The sequence below is a fragment of the Monodelphis domestica genome, chromosome 5 (assembly GCF_027887165.1).
Source record: "Monodelphis domestica isolate mMonDom1 chromosome 5, mMonDom1.pri, whole genome shotgun sequence".
NCBI lineage: Eukaryota > Metazoa > Chordata > Mammalia > Didelphimorphia > Didelphidae > Monodelphis > Monodelphis domestica.
In genome coordinates this window covers 252923894-252943408 of record NC_077231.1, presented here as the reverse complement: position 1 = coordinate 252943408, position 19515 = coordinate 252923894, and the positions used below count along the sequence as shown (strand labels likewise).

General features: G+C 35.1%; 1 protein-coding gene across 5 annotated transcripts in view; it reads right to left on the bottom strand.

The window, feature by feature from the left end:
* Nucleotides 1–3560: 3560 nt before the first annotated feature.
* EPC1 (enhancer of polycomb homolog 1) overlaps nt 3561–19515 on the bottom strand; it is a 93677-nt gene continuing 77722 nt past the window's right edge. For 3 of the 5 annotated variants that reach the window (XM_056800045.1, XM_056800047.1, XM_001366625.4), the window contains exons 11-15: nt 11411–11529; nt 11244–11330; nt 10031–10172; nt 9555–9921; nt 3561–4921 (exon numbers count right to left, since the gene is read on the bottom strand). In XM_056800045.1, the coding sequence (XP_056656023.1) occupies nt 4849–4921; nt 9555–9921; nt 10031–10172; nt 11244–11330; nt 11411–11529 (788 nt within the window). In that variant the 3' untranslated portion in view covers nt 3561–4848. The remainder of the gene's footprint in view (nt 4922–9554; nt 9922–10030; nt 10173–11243; nt 11331–11410; nt 11530–19515) is intronic. The other 2 variants (XM_056800048.1, XM_001366677.4) reach the window with 1 other exon arrangement.

The window sequence follows — 19515 nt, the reverse complement described above, 5'->3', positions numbered from 1 at the left end:
GAAGACCTCACTTCTTACTTCCCTAGGAAAACAGAACATTCAGTAAAGTCTATCTCTTCTCATTCTCTTTATCTCAAAACCTTTTGAGATCTTTCATTCTCTTCTCATTGCCCTCCCTACTCCCAATCTCAAAGTAACCCTGTTTTGTCAAGGTTGATTCAACTACATGTAAGATTTTTCCCATCTCCTCTCACCTCTGGAAAATTGCATCCTTTATCAACTACCCTCCCCTATCTTCCCTGGCATCTTCAATTTCTCCCAGCCAATGGCCTTCAAATATGCCTCAACCTTCCCCTCATGGTTACATCTACTATTCTCTCTCCTTTTTTCAAAACCCTAAAAAATCTGTCTACACTTGCTGCCTATACTTCCTCTACTCTCACTCCTTACCCTTTGCACTCTGGCTTCTGATTTATCACTCAACTGAAACTGATCTCTCATTACCACAGATTGCTTAGTGGCTAAATCTGCTAGTCTTTTTCCATTGTTCGTCTCACCTGCTGCATTTGATACTGTTGAACACTCTCTCACTCTCTCCTGGATACTCTTTTTCCTCCAGGTTTCTGTAGCACTGTTCTTTCCAGGTTCACTTCCTACCTGACTGCTCTTCTCAGCAGCCTTTTGAGTCATCCACACCATGCCTCCTGTAGGGGTTTCCCAAGATTCTAGTCTAGGTTCATGATCCAAGAGATAGTTGGAATTACAAGAAACTTTTCTAACTTTAAATTACTTCCTGAGACTGGGATTTTGAATGATCACTAAACACAGAAAGAATATACTTGATATTAACCTGAGTATGTATATAAGTGAAAATATATTATAAGCAGGTATATAAAATATATTTATACACAATACATACATAGTAGGTGCTCAATAAGTCATATACATGTATGTGCAAAGAGCAGTATTCTAGGGGACTTTAGGAAAATCATTTAATGTTTCACTTTTCTTACCTATAAAATGAGAAGACTAAGTCCTTCCAGTTATATATTCTGTATATATATACTTGAAGTTTTTCTATTTTATAGATATTTTCTAGACTCTAAAACAGAAGTGAGGAAGTATCTTTTTTTTTCTAAGAGCCACTGAGTTTCAGGAGAAAAAAAAAAGTGGTTATTTTTATGAATAAAAAGCAGCCATTTTTGTTTTCAACTAGATACATGGAATCTGGAGTTGAAAGGAACCTCACAATTCATCCAATCCTTCCTTCAAAAGGCCTGGAGGAAGCCCATTCCTATTCTTGGGAACTGTTAAAAAGCAACAAACTGAGGGGTTCTGCCATTATATCTCCTGGAACTGTTCTAGATTAGAATTCGAGAGATTCTAGATGCTCTCAACTCATTTCAGTTCCCTTTTAAATTAATTTGTTCTCTCCTTTTCAGTCCAAAGACCATAGCCTGTTAGCATTTGAAGATATCTACATGAGACATTATAGACAACTAATCAACTTCCTGCTTTTGCAGATGAGGAAACTGAGGGCACACTGGTTACAAGTGACTGAGCTATTTTGACTTCAAAATTAAGCATGTTATACCATATTGCTTCTCTTCTACCTTCCCCAAAAGCAGTCCTGTACCCCACCCCAAGTATAATCTTGGTACTTATCAATCCCTTTGCCCTCAACATAGCTTTTAAGTCTTTAGAACTCCAGTCACGTTGAGGCTATTGAAATGCAACCCTTTTTCATTCCTCAGATTACCCTTGGCTAAGAACTTTTGGCAACCTAAATCAACCAAGGTATGAAAACTTGGAATTCAAAGCCTAGTGGCAGGGATATGAGTTGCTAGGGCCCTGCTAGAAATTACAAGATACAAGACTACAAAGTACCTACTTTTCTCTCTTCCATTCCCTGGAATAAAGTTACTAGAGGGCAAGGAGTCTCTTATCCCAGGCCCTACCTTAATGCATATAACATATAATAGGTGCTTAATAAATGTTTAGTAAATAGAATGGAAAAGATAAAGAATGATTCTGTATCCCAAGATATACAGCTAAAACTGCATTTGGCATGCATACACACACACACACACACACACTTGCATGAGGGGAAGATGTTTTGTTTACACAATTATCTATCTTATGAGAACAATCTCAAATGATATCTACAACTCCTTCCCATGGGCTGCATTTGACAGCATATTATCCTTTAAGAATGACATTATTATTATTATTTTGGTCTTAAATAACTATATGTATCTATCCAAAGCCAGGTCTCTGCTCACTATCAGAAAATATAGTGCAAAGATTTTTTTTTGTTTGTTTCAAATCATCTCCACAGGGTAAGAGTCTCAAACAAACTTTAGCAAGGGTGAATATTTATCTATCTCAAAGGTGCTAGATCTGGTGTTGGAGGATTGGATTCCATCATTAGCTCTTCCACTTACCTGTATAAATTTGGACAAGTCTTTCTGGGTCTGTTTCTTCATCTGTAAAAGGAGGGGACTGGACTAGATGAATTCTACCTTCCCTTTTCAGCATTAAGCATATGATTCTAAAATAATCCTACAATCTACAAAGTTTATAGAAATGAAAAGTTTTCATGTTGCTTGTAATTTCGAGAATATATTTTTCTTCTTATTTTTATTTGTTTAGGCATGCTATTTAGTGCACCCTTTTAAGAGCAGAGCATATGTTCTAGTCACATTAAATGCAAGTTTTGTGTGGCCATTTGTCCCATTATTCAATTTGGTCACAATGGTCAATGCAATGGTCTTTAGGGAGACCTTTAAGGAAAGCCTGCTCTTTCTTCAGGTGTACTTTAATTTTGCCAAACATACAGAACCACTGGGGATTGACATCATTGGTTCTCTAGGGCAGAGGCCACAAGCAGTATCTGAAAGCCAGAACCCTAATTCCCTGCTATGGGGTCCATTTGAGAGGGGGGTCAATGAGTAGGTAGAAGTTGAGTATGAGACTTCAAACACTGGTGCTGGGAAATGAGTATCAGTCACCTGAGAACCATCAGTGACTACCAAGCATCCATCTCTTGGCAGAGGGCTACTGCTGCCTGATAAACTTAGCACTTAGAGCTACAAGCATACCTATTTGTGGTGAAAAGCCTTATAGCCAGTGACAGAGTGAGCAATCATGTTTAGCGATGGCCTCAGGGTAAATCGGTTCTATGCACTACTCTAAAAGGGTCTGAGTCTTTCAGAAATCATGATAGGCCAAAATCAAAGGAGAAGGGTCTCCACCTCAACAGCCACAAAGACCAGGATGGAATTTCTAAAGGATCAGAGGTTTGGATTAGTCCAAGAGGGAAGAAGTGAGATAGTGAGATGAGATAGGTGAGTCTGACAGGGACCTAAAATACTTTAGGGAAAGCTAGAGTTGGTCATCTTGGAAATCTGTCACTTTCAGTCACTTCTCAGTACTGGTGAAGAACTGAAATCCCAGCCACCCCACAACAATGATCTCTATTTTATACCATGATGTAATGATGTAATGATGAAAAGGTGATCCATCCCCAGCCTCCCTCCTTTTTATTAGTCACTGATTTTAAATCAATCACATAACAGCATTTATATCTAAAAGAAAACTGAACACCACCACACATTAGCCAACATGTAATGCCCTGGGTTTATTTTGTGAGAGTTCTGTCACAATTTTTCCAGGTGGGATTAAAAACCTTAAGGATAGTGTATGCCGTTGGCCTGGGCATTCAGACTTCGGTACTGACAAAGCACTAGTCTAGTAGTCGTCTGTTAAGTACCATTCTCTTCACAGAAGAGAGGTCAATATTTCCAAAGGAAGGCACCCGATAGTTGTGGTTCTGGCCTTGCAGCCTTCTGGAGAATCTTAAAAGGAAAAAAGCTGGCTGGCTGTTTTTAGAAACTGGAATGATGATACACGTACAGCAATTACTGCATTCTTCTCCCTTATATCCTTTTTCTAAAGAACAAGTAAAGAATGAAGTCTTTTAAACAATTCGACAATTAAAAAAAATACAATTTTGTGTGCTAAAAAAAAGGGCAAGACAACATAAACTCCAGTTGTAAGGACTCCATTTGCATACTTGATTTAACACTTTTTGGTGTGGAAGGAAATGGGACTACTGGGCTGTTTGTGGAGCAGCAACATAACCTTAGTGCTTTCAGTACCAGAGACCACCCACAGCTTTGTGGGTGAGTGGGGATGGGAAGATTCAAGAGACTTCATCTTTAGCTTGTTACTTGTCTTAATGATAGTAGACCAGGAAGATCCCCATTTAATAGTACATTCCCCATTTTAAACTGATGCCTTTTTTTGTTTAATTCTGTATGTATGTCACCATTTTTTTTCACATGATACACAGAAAACTCAGGGACCCAGAGGGGAACCAAGTTATGTTATACCATTTACAAAATACCAAGGAGTCCACAGCTACCTAACACATTTACTACAGCACAGGAACCAATGAAGGTACAGTGTACAAAAAACTGTAAACACGGCACAATAAATAGATAAAACAGCAGGTTCCGCACCATGCACATGATGTGATGACACTTCATCTCTATACAATCTCACATCTCACACTCTTTGTTGCAATTGGTTTCCCTCCCCCCTCCCCCCCCAAGTGCAAAGCATCACAAATGAACATTTCTGTATTCAAGTAACATATATACAAGGGTATTACAAATATGCAGTACTGTACAGGTAATTGCTGTCTTCTTAAATTTACAGATGTTGATTCTTTCCTATTAACAGTAAGAAAAGAAAATCAAAGCATGAGAGATGTGCATTGCTGTCTAGTCCCCACAGCTGCCACGGAAACGCATGTGTTGCATTCCACCATCCCCTGCATTCAGAACGCTCCTGATGCACAGCACCTAATCGAGTCCCCAAGGCTGCAGCTCCATCCCATAGGAGCTACGTCACCTCCATCGCTACTGTAGTGTCCGCGAGGCTGTTCAGTGCCGGCTTTTCTGCTTCGTGGTTTTCCCTGTTAAAAGGAAAGTGCATTATTTACTTGTTATGTAACACACAAAAAAAGCAAAATACCAATTCATTTTTCACCAATGTCTGTTAAAGTTCTAATTTATTTTGCAAAAAAAGAAGAGAAAGAAATGACACAAAGCTGATTATCTCAGAAAGTTATACTAATGCTAACTACTATCAAGGTTAATTATATAAGTATCTATTAATAATCAGCATCCAATATCTAATCTCCTATGAAACTTGTCAACAATATTGCTGGTAATAAAATGCTTTGATAACTTATAGAAATCTACTAAAATATTTAAGTTTTAATTCATTTTCTACAAAACCTTTAGAAATTGCTAAATGGCACAAAACTAAATTGTTTAATATTTGTGAATTTTAGATTTTCTCCATTTTGCTTAGTCTAGCACCCAGGAATGTATACACCCAACCTTAAGGATTAAATGTCAGGGAGGAAGGTCTATGACTGGCATGTGCTAGCAAGTGACAAAGCAGAACCAACTGACTGACCCCTGGGCTGTCCTAAGCCAATCTTAAGTCACCATTGGCACATATGAGACACAGGAAAGAACTGCCTTTATATTTTGCGTCACTTCCTGTGAGGAGGGGAGCTTTGGTGGAGTTGGCCTGGAGGAGCTCCTCAGACTGCTTACTTGAGATGGTCACGTGGTGAGTGATAAGACTGACTCCCCTATCCCTTGGCTTTCTGGGGAGGCCCCTCTAAACTCCTGGCTGGCTCACCCCAAGCTGGAGCAGTTTAAATTCTCCCCACCCCCCCTTCTTAATTTCTTCCTCCTATTGAAAATAAACCACCATAAAATTCCATTCTGACTTAAGTGCTTCATTGGGGTTTAGAAATTAAATCCCTGGCAACCAACTAAATTTATATTCAGTCTCAACCCTAAATTTACCCTAAACATTTTCTTCATTTTGACTTCAGTAAGGAGTGTCATTAAGTAATTGAAAAATTGTAATTTGAAAATTGTATTTGAAAAAATCGAATTGAAATTTGAATTGAAATTGAAAGTAATTGAAAAAATTGCTTCTAAGCAAATAGCTAAGCCTATTTAAAGATGGATTTTAGAGAAATTAAGAATTTTATGTAATAATGGAGTTTTGAAAATGTTCACTAGTCTCCAAGCATTCAGAATTAAAGAATGGGAGTCTACAGTACATGCGATGAAATTAAAGTTACATTTGGTGCTTACTATTTCTGAGAGGGGGGAGGGAAGGAAATAATGTGGATCCTATTTCTTATAATTTCAGAAAAGGTATGTTGAAAATTGCTTTTACATGTAATTGGGAAAATAAAATATCTTTGAATAAAAAAAATTCAAAAAAAATTTTAAGTTACATTTGGGGGTCAGATTTAACATTTTTATTAAAGCTTACCATACATACACTCTAAATTAATTTATTTCTAACATGCATGTTACATACTTGTTTCAAATATCTTACATTGACAGGTTCAGAGAAAAAGGCTTTTTTCTTCTAAAATGGGCAGATTATTTTTTTCAGAGAATCTGTAAGTCATGGGCTTTATAGAAAACAACTCAACTGAAGGGGGATCCCAAAAGCTTGGATCTTTTTAATTCTTGGCTCTGCTAGTTCTGAATCTTTGGACATACCACTTGACCTCTATGACCTTCAGTTTTCCTCATTTACAAAACTGATAGGATTGCCCTAGAAAATCCCTAAGATCCCTTTCCAGCTCTAAAAATTTATTAAAGCAACAACAATCTAAATCATTTAAAAATAAGATGGCAACACAGCCTCCATGCCAAGAGAGATTTAATTCACCCTCTTAGGGAGTGATGGTGAAAGCCCTAAGGCAAAGTAAGCTATTGTCTGTCAAGATTGACATGAACAGAGTAAAAACTACTCTTGTGGGATAAGGAGAAAACAAACTGGAGGGAGACTTGTCAGTGTCAATGTGGGAGCCAGTGAAGGCAGTCCTGATCATGAGAAAAGGGAAGAATTCAACTATTACTCACACCATTTTTGCTCTTTTAAAGATGAACTGCTGCTTTTTTTTTTAAACCCTTACTTTCTGTTTTGGAACCAATACTATGTATTAGTTCCAAGGCAGAAGAGTGGTAAGGGCTAAGCAATGGGGGGAAGTAACTTGCCCAGGGTCACATAGCTGGGAAGTGTCTGAGGTCAGATTTGGACTCAGGACCTCCCATCTCTAGGTCTGGATCTCAATCTACTGAGCTACCCAGCTGCCCCCAAACTGCTGCTTTTTAACAGTAATGCTATATAATAGTATGTGTGTGTATATATATATATATATATATGTATGTGTGTGTGTATATATATGTTTATATATATGTGTATATATATATATGCATATAATCTACTTTTTGATTCATCACAAACCTGAGAATCAGTTCTGCCAACTTCTTAATTTTTTCTGAATGTGAGTTATGCATAACATCTATTCTTATCAGCTTGTAGTAGAAGTGGAATTGAGTTCTGAGCAAATTTAGATTAGTTATAAGCAATAATTCCTTGATTGTAAGGTCTAGACATATGTGAAGTAATAATGAAAATAAAAACAACCACTGCTATTATTAATTTATATAGCACTTATTATGTATGTGCCAGGCACAAATGCGATTACAATTATTATCTTTACTTGATCCTCACAAAACAACCCTGTGAGGTTGGTTCTATTATTATTCCAATTTTACAGATCAGGAAATTGAGGGAAACAAAGAGCTAGTCTTCAGGCTGATTTGATCCTTTATATTTCTCTCTCCTAAATCACCTAGAATAGATATGGGAATTCTTACCAAGAATCAAGAAGATGGACTAATTGAAAGTACTTTAAAGTCAAAAAAGTTTTTAAAATAAAATTTGTATCTACTACTCTTTGAGCCATATTTCATCAGCTCCTGTCAATTTTTTTGGAATCTCTCTTCCCTACCCCATTCTCCATTTCCACTGCTACTGCCCTAGAGCTAAAAGGAATCTTAGGGAGTCTAATCCCTCCACTCTACTTGTTCCAAGTCACAGAATTGTACCATAGTTGTCATTCAAATACCAGATTCCTATCGCCTCACATCTGAAATATTACAACTGTGCTAACTAGATACTTTTCCTGTCAGTCAACTGCAGTAGCCTTATTTCTGGCTACTCACCTTCCCAAATCCTCCAACTGGAGTCAGACAAATTTACTCACTGATTATTAAAAATATTTTCACATGTTTTCTCATTTCTGCATTTTTTTTACCAGTTGCTCCACCTTCCCAAAATATCTTCCTCCCCTTTCTCTCCACTTACCTAATAATGAAGTAATTGTGTGGATATAGCACTAGACAGGGAGTAAGAAAAATCTGAGTTCAAACCCTGCCACACATTTATTAGCTGTCTGATTATACACAATTCATATAATCTTTCTTGGCTTCAGTTTCTTCACCTGTATCCTTTCCTATTTTATAGGGATTGTGTCAGGCTAAAATATATAAAAAACACTTGGCAAATCTTAAAGCACTAAATAAATATCAGGTATAATTTTAATAACCTTTCAAGAAAAAGATCAAATTGAATCTCCTTTATAAATATTCCCCTGTCCCTCTCTTTACCCCAAGACTAAAATAAAGGCTCTTTCTTTGCATTCATGTGGTAGGTATTTATTGTACAATTCATTTTGCAAATCATAGCAGTCATTTTAAGAAATTTCTTCAAATATTAATCTACTTAAATTTTTTAATGAATATTTTTGGCTTTTGTCTTATTTTCACAACTAAACTCCTAATAATATAGTGCCTTACAATTCTTAATATCCCACCAAATGTTTAGCATAATACCAAGCACCTAGGGTCCATAGTGCAATAAATATTTGCCACTTTCAACCATAGTCAGACTTATGTGAACAAACATTTTGGACTTGCTGACGAACACTGACTATAAAACATTATCAACCACAAGTTGTTGCAAGGAAAGCATCTTGATACTACTGAAATAAGAGAAGAAAAGGGAATAAACATTGATATGGTGTCTTCTATGTGCTAAGTTCTGTGCTAATAAGCACTTCACAAATATTATCTAATTTGCTAACTTGTAAATATTATTGCTAAGTCACCAATGGAAACAGTACCTCAAAATTGGAGAAAAACAAATGTCCCAAACTTCAAGAAAAAAATGAGAGGAGGAGACTATAATATGCAAATCATCCCAGTATTAAAACAGTTGGCTTACCTATGCTAATTGCTATAGCGAGAAGGAACAAATCCAAGAAATGTACCCTCCTAAGGACTACTATTAGCTGTTAAGAAAAAGGAATGGCAGAAAGACTCCATTAGGGTGATAGGGATTCTTAGAAGGTGGTGAATATTTGGATGAAACAAAGGAAATTATATATGTGAGATATATATGTGCATATATATATGCACACACATATAAAAAAACTCAGGATATTGACTCAAAATCCAAAACAGAATACCATAATTTTCCACAGTTTAATTGCTAAACTAAATGAGGAACCGATTTTAACGCTTAAGAAAAAAAAAAAGATTGTCCCTGTTAGGGGGCAAGATTATATATAGAAATGAGTTGCCTTTGGGAGCACCAACAACTGGTATTCTGTAAGACAAAATGAACAAAAGGCAGAACATGCATTCTCTACTCACCTTGGAACTGTATCTACAGAGGATGAAGATGGGACCTTGGGCACCTGACAATTTGCTGCTGCAGACAGCTTTAAGGCAGACGATGGAACAGCACTTATAGTCCTAGGTATATGTCGTGCATTTAATGTGGTGATAGAGTTTACAGTGGCGACTGAAGAGGGCACAGTTAATCGAATATTGTTCCCAATCAGAACCTGAGTTGTTGCAGAATTGGCAGCAGTCACTTGATGACTCAGTGCACTGTGGGAACTTGAAGTCTGTGTTATATTAGAAGGCTGTAACAAGGTTGAACCTGCTGTTGATGATGGACTTGTATGTACAAGTGCTGTTGGTGTAGTACTACTGAGGTGTAAGCCCTTATATACTCCTATAAAGAAACAAAATTAAGAATTCAGAAAATATGAACTTTGCTGTGTCTAATGCAGAAATGCATTTTTAAATGGGGAATATCAACTAAAATGTCCACATCATTGTACCTGAGGCTTGAAAGATGCCATTCATTCCAATTCCAAGCACCACATCATCCTTCATCTTGAATCCCATCAGTTGTTCTGATGTCACCAAAGCAGAAGCAGCAAACTGAGCACTAACGGAATCCAATGTCTTGGAAACAAAACCCTTAAAAAAAAGGGCATAAATTATTGTACCATTTAGTTACTGCTAGTGTATACATAAATCTGCATGGGACAGGAGAACCAAAGTTAGGTAAAAAAAAAACTCAACCTGGTAAACTAGTAAATGCCTTTTGACATTCACCAAAAAATTAACGACATAACAGTATTGTTTGGAAAAACTTAAGAGGTATTAATTTTATTCTATTATCTGAATTAATAAAAATCTATTCCAGTTAATGACCCAATGAATCTTGAGTATCCTTAAATGGTAAATGAAATCAGCATTAGATCATTTCAAAGGGCTTTATAAGAAATAAGTAGAAAAGTTATTAAAATTATTTAAAAAAATAAAACCCACAAATAAATGATTAAGAAATCCTCCAACTTTAGAGATAAAGTCAATACCTCCCCATTTCCACTTTCTTCCTTATTGCCTTTCCCAAATGTACTTCTAAAGGTCCTTTCTCTGAGTATCTAAAAATGAGATAAGCATCTTGACAGTAGAGCTTATAGGGGACTTTTTGGAGGTATGAATAGGGTGAGAGGAATAGCTCTCTCTAGCATCTAGCAAAATGTTTTGCACATAGTAGGTACTTAGAGATTTTACTCAATGATAATAGCCTTTGTAAGATTAGCTCAGGTATACTGGAAGAGAGACTCACAAAAAACAAAAAAAGGAATAGTTCTTGTAAGATGCTGATTTTCATGGGCCAAAGACTTCAAAATGTATTGCCATTTTTAGTGCAATAAGGACCTAAAGACTGAAACCTCAGTTTTTAGAAATTAAACCTATGACATGTTTAAATAATCAGGATTTATTCAGTTGTAGGTTTAAAAATAATTTCCTTTACAGCAGAGATGGTATGATTCAAAATAAACTAGTAAAGCCTATATTGCCTATCTATGATAAAACTTTTAAAATGCTTTTGATAAATGATATGTGAAGTTCTTTTAAGAGGTATATTAGTGGACCAGTTTCACTAATTTGGAGACAAAGCTCCCCCTTATTTAACTGTGTTCTTAAAGTTTTGTTTTTTTTAAAGGAGGGAGCAGAGCCAATGCCTGCTACACTCACCTGTAGAGTCCCTTCTAAACCCTGTACACAATGGCTATGATGCAGATTCAGGTGAAAGCCACTTTGCTGCTGGTTAGATGCAAGGTTCTATGACAACAGGTGACAATTAGAGATGAACTCTGGCGGGAAACAATGAGGGATAATCATAAGACAGACAAATCCCTCACCTGTGGAGTGTTGGTAGAGGAATGACTATTTGCTTGCTGCTGATGGATTTGTGCAAGCTGCTGTTTCTGCATGAGTGCCAGCTGCTGCTGATGTTGCTGGTATTGTTCGGCTGTAAATGCTGAACAAAAATACAAAATGAGAAAGCATTGCATCAAAAAAGTTATAAAAATTTTGAAATCCTAAAACAAAAAAGATTCCAACATCACAAAAAAGCCTTCGTGTATAAGATCAGAGTCCCTAAATGGTTCCTGATCCTGCTAAATTTATCTGTTTGCTACAGTTGAGAAGCACCCTGTAACATTTTACAAGAGTGACTTGAATCAAAATAACTTCCTGACCTAACCCTAGGAAAGTGAAATGCTCACTTCCCAGGTTCCACACAATTATTTCTGTAAAGCGGTGACACTTTGCTAGACAGTGTAAAAGGTCAACACCAGCTTTCACACCCACAGGTTTGGATTTAAATTTTCAAGAGCTTAACAACAATAAATTTGTTCACAAAAACCAGTTTCTATTTCATCCGCATTACATTTCCAATGCATTGGATGACCCCTAACAGTTCTGATATTTATCATTTTACATTGTTTCCAATTTAACTTATCACACAAATTCCCTCCATATGAAGGATACAAGGTTGTTGGTTTGTTTTGTTGTTGTTTTTTTTTTTAAAGAATTCATCCTCTAAATATAACAGGAGGAAAGGAGGCTCCAAAAGTAAAGGTCAATTACCCAATTTTCCCCACCCAATTAACCCACCTGGAAAAAATCCAGTCAATAAGAACGGAGTTGTTTATGTTGATTTACTGTACAGAATGATGTCTGAGGAAAGACACTGTGTTATGCTACTTATGTTTGTCTATGGAGAGCTCAGTTCTAAAAAAAACAAACAAAAAAATTTTCATTTATTACCCCCCAAAAAGGGTGTGTGCAATTTTTAAAGGAAACCTTTCTTGCCAATTAAAAAAAAGGAAGGAAAAAAAGCACATACATTCACAATACATCAGGCTTAAAGGCTTCTTTAAGAAGTCTGTAATTTCGGGTAAGAGTTTGAAAACAAAAAAGTAATCATGCATTTATATTTAGGGATTGCAGGGAATCTGTATTTCATGCAGATTTCCTGAATCCAAAGGTTAATATGTTTTCAAAATACGGTTTTTTAAAACTAAAAAAATGAAAATAAAAATAGCATAATTTCATTTTGATAGTTAGCCAAATATTATTCCATCAAATTTGAAGTTCCTCAAATGTAACTCATAAAGGATCTATCTCTCTTCTCCCCCAAGATATAGTTCCAATCTAGCAAATAGTGATAAGTTACTCTTACTTGAGTATAAATTCTATCATCTTTTGATGGGATTAGGAAGCAACAGACAGGTATGTTAAATCTCTGGCCATTTGATGTATGTGTCTGACTTGTAACTTAACTGAACTACATCTGTATAGTTAAGGGAAAAACAATACGGGAAAAAATTTCTGTTATTATCCATTTGTACTGACTAACTTTTATATAATACATCTTTGAATGATTTCCCTTCCTTAACATTTTCTTTGTATTTGAACTTTCATAAGTAGAGTTTTTGGTCTTGTTTTATCCCTTAATATTAGCAGATAAGTAGTTCTCTATTCGACATGACTAATGACATAGCTTTATGAAATGGGTTGTGAGGGCTCAACAAGGTTTATAAAAAAACAAATTAGTGAAGAGTTTAGAGATGTAAATAAAGATTATGGGTTATTTCTATTATTAACTAAAAAAGCACATAAATATACTTAAAATAAGGTATTCTCAAATCCTTAATGTTACATTTTAAGTAAAAAAAGGGGTACACCTGAATTTCTTAATTAAAACAACAAGTTTTACTTCCTAGTAAAGGACCACTTCATATTTACATTATGGCTCTTAAAGATTAACTCATTACTTTTCTATGAAAGTTAATAAATTATGAGACCCTTTTCAATGATAATTATTTATTAATTTTTTTTTAAATTTGTCAACATTATTTCTAAATAGTACCTAAATGTAACATAATAAATAAGAAGCCTCAAATCAAGACTGCTTTAAATTTCAATATTATTTTTGTCCTATTTAAATAAGGGAAATAGAAATCCATTATTCCCACATTCATTGGACACTGTCCAAATCTCAATTTAGCAAGATATACCTGTATGAGTTCTTTATGTTTTAACTGCTTAAAACAGTGATTTTCTACAAATGCTGTAGATTTGGAAATAAAAGCACAATATGCATTTGATCCACAGGAACCATCTGTATGATAGTAATACCTATTTTCAGTTAATGCTGGAATTGTCAAAATTAAAATTTTAATTCCAAATCTGTATCTCCATAAGAGGGATTACAGAACAGGGAAGCATCACAGGTAAACTTGAGGCTCACCTCCAAACTAGGGCAGGCTTGGTGGAATTTGTAAATAAAAAAGAAACCTCCTTACTGGAAGGAATTTAACAATTGTAAATTCTGTAAAAGAACTCATAATCTATGGAAGGTGGGTAAATAAGTAAAATGGATATGAGAAGCTAAGTTTTTTTTTTGTTTTTGTTTAAGGAATCAGAAGTCTGATGCCTCAAGAAAAAAAAAAATTTGATATCAGATTGGAGTAGATGGCTGTATAGTTTTTATAAGAGTTTAAAGGGAGAGATATAAACCCCAGTGAGGAGTTATGCTTGTCTTGGTCTCAACTTTCCTTTCTTAGTCAAAATTTGATGGTACTGGACTAAGTGATCTCCAAGGGTCTTTCTAACTAGAAAATTCTAGTATTTTGTGACCACAAAAATTACTGGATCAAAGCTCTAGAATTCCAGCTCTATATGTCCTGTTTTATTTCACTTCTCTGGACTGTAATTTTCTCATTTTATAGATGATCTCTAAGACCTCCTAGTTACAAATCTCGTGAAAAGAATTAAACTCTGACAACAATACTGTCAGTACTATATAACTCAGCAGAAAATAGTAGACGAATTTTATCGTGTGCAAAAGTAAGATAATACTTTTAGGTATTTGAATGATAAGCTCTCCAAATTGTGACAGAGGAAAATTTGTTGGGATCCACAGGAAACGTCTAAAGACACCCAATTATTGTGTGATTATGACCTTTGTGAATGTCAAGCTGGAGGAGAGAACATAAAAAAAACAAAACAAAACAAAAAAACAGAAATCCAAAAAAGGCACCTAGAAAGATGGTCCAATCTAAGAACAACTTTAGTAGGTATAAGTGTATTCTGCTTTGGGTCAGATGATCTCTAGACAACCACATTTTAGAAGGGAAACTGACAAATTGGATCGTTTATAATGGTATGTAATAGCAGGACTTAAAACAATATCATCCATACCATGATAAATTGAAGGAATTAGGGATGCTTAACCTAGTCAAAATACTTTTGAGTGGGGATGTAATATAAGTTCCTTTTTTAAGTTACTTTTGGACAGTAGGGCATTTGAAAATGGTATTAGACATTTTTCTACTTGGCTCCAGAGGGCTTAATTAATATATCATTGGATAAAAACTTCAAGGAAAAAGATTTTAGCTAAATATAAAATGTCTAACCATTAAAGTTGTTTAAAAGTAAAATGAGCTGCCCTGAAAAGTAGTAAATTCCTTATCACTAGACTTCTTCAAGTGTAAACTGGATGAAAACTTGGGGATGTGATGACTCTCTGATGATCTCTGATGCATCTTCCAAAACTCCAAGATTATGTGGAAAAGTTTATGATTTTAAAAAATATCTTTTTTATAAAAGTAAAATAAAAGACCCTTTCAGATAATTTGCCAAAAAATCTTTACCTTCTATTGATTTAAAAAGATGTTTAGAGCTTTTTTGGGGGGGGGGGGTAGATTTTAAGTTCTGCCTTGAGCAATATACTAAAAAGAAGGTCTAGTATTCAAATATACACAAAACTAGGAGCATATGTTATATAGCTCAAAGAATCAATATATAAGGTGTTTTTATGCAGGCTGCAATGATAGCTATAAACCAGTTAAGACTGAATTTTAAAATGTTACGTTCTACTCTGGGATTTAAAAACCAAAAATAATACAAATTGAAATTGGGAAAGAAATCACATGACAGCACTTCATGTGAAATAGTGGAAGGAAAGAAAAAAAATCATGATTTCTGTTTTCAAATATCTTAAGGGTTGACTTGGGAAACTTCAAGAACAGATAACCTTTCTTGCTCCAGAGAGCCGAACAAGTATTAGTGAGAAGTTTCAAGGAAATTTTGGCTCAATAAGAGAAAGAATTAGCTAACATTTGTAGCTTGTTTGACAGAGAGGTGAAGCCACAGACTCCTCATCTGTAAGGGATGTTAGTGAAGTACCCTGTTCCCCTCCACCTTTTTGTTTAACCAGTTGGGAAGACGAGATGGCGTATGATATACTTTTTTCCAACTTCAAGATTCAAAGATTCTACACTTTTGGACCAAAACCCATGATATACCTGAATTTGGAACATTATACTGCTCTATCTTAAGGCAGACAATGTAGGCCTGCAGAAGAATGACTAAGAGGTTCAAGAGATTTGAGGAAAAGAGAAAATAGTTGCTGCAGATACCAAAAATTTGTATATATTCAGTATGCAATAGTAAAACTTAGCAAAGAAAATTATCAGGGTCTATGATCTTATGAAAGGTATGGATAAAATGAACATAGAATATTAGGACTAAGGTTTAAAATATGAGAAATCAATTTGGAACAAACACAGGTAAGTACTAATTTATATAGTATTATACCATATTTATATCAAGAAGTGGTATAAAGCTGAAATTGTAAATAGGCTCCAATAAATTCATGGATGACAAACCATAGAGGCAGCAAGGGAAAGGAGGATGACAAAGGGGCACATCTTTTTGGAGTTTGAAATTCAGATAGACAATTTTGTCCTCTCACAAATTGTTATTCATTATTACTGTCAGAGACATAATCTTGGGCTAGATGCACCAAGGCCTGATTCAATGTTTTAATATTAAATGTTTATTTAAAAAAAGATTTAAAAATCATTGCCAAGAAGAGATTTGCAGCTAAAGCACCAACAGCTGTTACTCGAGGCAAAAACCAAGCAGGAGAAAGTACTTCTGAACCAGAATGCTTTTTGTAAGCACTTACAGATTTTAAACAATACACACACACATACACACCCTTACCTTCTGTCTGAGAATTGATACCAGGTATCAGTTCCAAGGCAGAAGAGCAATAAGGGACAGGTAATTGGAGTTAAGTGATTTGTCCAGGGTCGCAAATTAGGAAGCGCCAGACAGAGGTCTCATCTGAATCCAGGGACTTTTGGCTCTCTATCTATATCCTAGGAACTTATAAATTAAAAAAAAAAGAATAAAAAAATTTTTAGGAAGTTTAAAACAAAAGATTTTAAAAGATAATTTACCAAAATGTTTTTAGCTTCTATTTAATTGGGGGGGGGGGGGAGTTGTTATGCCAAAACTTTTGCTTTAGGGACACATGCTCAAAGAATATGGCTACTAAAAAAAAGTCAGTGCTTTTTGGAATTATTTTTCCCAATTAACATTTTATGTTACAATGTTTTGGGCTTCATGAACTCCCAAAACAGAAATCTAGTCTAGGTGACATAAAATGTAAAGTATACTACTACTTTGCTATAATGGTTCAAATTGATCCACGCTGACATGACACCTAGAAAGCTCTAGGCTTCTTGGGTTATTCAGAAAATTCTGTTAATGGCACCAATTAAAATTTAATTAATTTGAATATAAGTTTAGTTATGCTTTCTTATAGTATTAGAATGACCACTTGTGGATCACTGTTATGTGGTTTACAATTTCAGATAACACTACCTAGTCCCTCCCTTTATGACCATAAGATATAGTGCAATCATATGCTATGTCCTAACATGAGTCTAGACTGTTATTCATATAGTTTTTTGTTTTAAAGCTAGTTAGAAATATTACTAAGATTTATAATTAGGAATGAACCAAATACAACCAAATAATATAAAATTACGAAACTCTATAATGAAGAATTAGGCAAAGCCAACATAGTATATTAAGGTGAGGTCAGGGGTCAAAATGTCTATTTTTTTTAATATTAAATTCTATTTTAAATTTAAATTTCCATGACCTGTTTGACCTAATTTTGTCTAAGTCTACTCATTAATTTCCATAAATATAAAATCCCATCACTGAAAATGAAGACATTTCCATCAGTGGTTAGATATTAAGTCTCCAGCAATTCAGATTTGGAATACATCATTCCAGTCACAAATTTTATTATTTCATGAAAACAATCAAAACTTTAATCAAGATATGAAGCTTAGAGTACATATATCTAAAATGATGATGAAATCAAGAACCCATATCTTCTAAAAGTCATTATTCTATTATAAATGCTTTCTTGCCACCCTCCTAATGCATTTTGTGATTTCTACATAAAATATCACCTAAAATAAGATTGATTTTGCTGGCTGTGAAAGCACCTGTAATCTTTGGTACCAGAGTAAGCTGAGGCTGGTTGGTGGGCTGCTAGACATCAGAAGCTATGAATTCTGGCAGAGCTAAAGCCAATCAGGTATCTATACCAAATCTGGCACCAATAATGTAAAATAAGCCTTAGAGCAGGGAGTTTATCAGGCTGCCTCAAGAGGAGTGAACCAGCCCAATTTGGAAATGGCACAGGTCAAAGCTTCTGTGCCTACTGGTAGTGGGTTTAGGAACAGAAAAGGCCACCAAACTTCCTCAACTTGAGCAAGAGAGGGTAATCCAGTCTCGAAAGAGATTTATTACACAGTGGTACATGACAAGCTAATATATGTCTATATACAGACACATACTGTGAATATAAATCAAAATCTATTTCAGAGTTCAAAAGAAAACACACTAATTTTCTATAAGCAGAGGGACAACTCAGTGAATTGAGAGCCAGGCCTAGAGACAGGAGGTCCTTGGTTCAAATCTGGCCTCAGACACTTCTCAGTTGTGTGACCCTGGGCAAGTCACTTAACCTCCATTGCCTAGCCCTTACCACACTTCTGCCTTGGAACCAATACACAGTATTGATTCCAAAACAGAAGGTAAAGGTTTTTTAAAAAGTAAAAAAAAAAATAATAATAATTCTATAAATACTTCTCAGTAAAGATTGCTTGCTACCTATGCCAGCAAGATATTGAAGTAAATATTATTAATAATGGGATATCCATTTCCTTTCCCCTACAGAATATAGTTTAACATTTGTTGTTTTGAGGATGATGAAAATATAATCTGGAAGACTTCTTTGGGGATTATAGGCTAGAATCTCAATATCGGTAATCTTGTAAAAGTTTGAGCCGAGTTTACAGATACACATTGATAGTCAGACTACTATTAGAAACTAATTTAAATCAGTGATTTTATACCACTGACAAGATAACAAAACCCCCTGGATAGTTACAAAGAAACCTACATCAAGCTTTTAACTTAAAGAGACCAAAGTTATCCCTCATCTATGAGGAACTAACAGTTCTCTCTCAATAGTTCTGGATACAGACCAAATAAGCCTTTCTCCAATTTCCTTTAATACTAGTTAAAATTATGGCATCATATAAATAAAAATAGTAACACCTTGCTTATCCACAGTTCACTTATCTGGCAGTCTCACCTATGCAGAAAAATAAAGATACCAGGAATTATTACCTAGGAGGAAAAATGCTAAGAAGCTAAAACAGACAAGACTATGTACCTTGGTCACAGGAGAGACCTTCAGATACTTATTTTCCCCCTTTTATTACCTATATGTTCTAAAAAAGATTATCCAGTTTGTCAGCCCACTGATTAGTAACAACACAAATGGGATGGGGTGAGGGTAGGTGAGTGGTACACATACAAATAAGGCATTTAGACAGCAGCAAGAAGTGACATTTCATTTTCATAGCAAGGGAAGGAAAGAAAAACCTCAAAAAGCAGTTTGGGGTCTTTTAGTAAAGGAGTAAACAGTATGACATTCCCTAGGAGTTTTTCACACAAATATATGGGAAATGAAATTATCTTCCCTATATTTTAAGAAGACAAGGGGAGTGTCTCTAATAGTTGTAAAAGATTTCCATCAAATATGATTGAAATGATAGTTTCATTGTGAAAGGAGTAA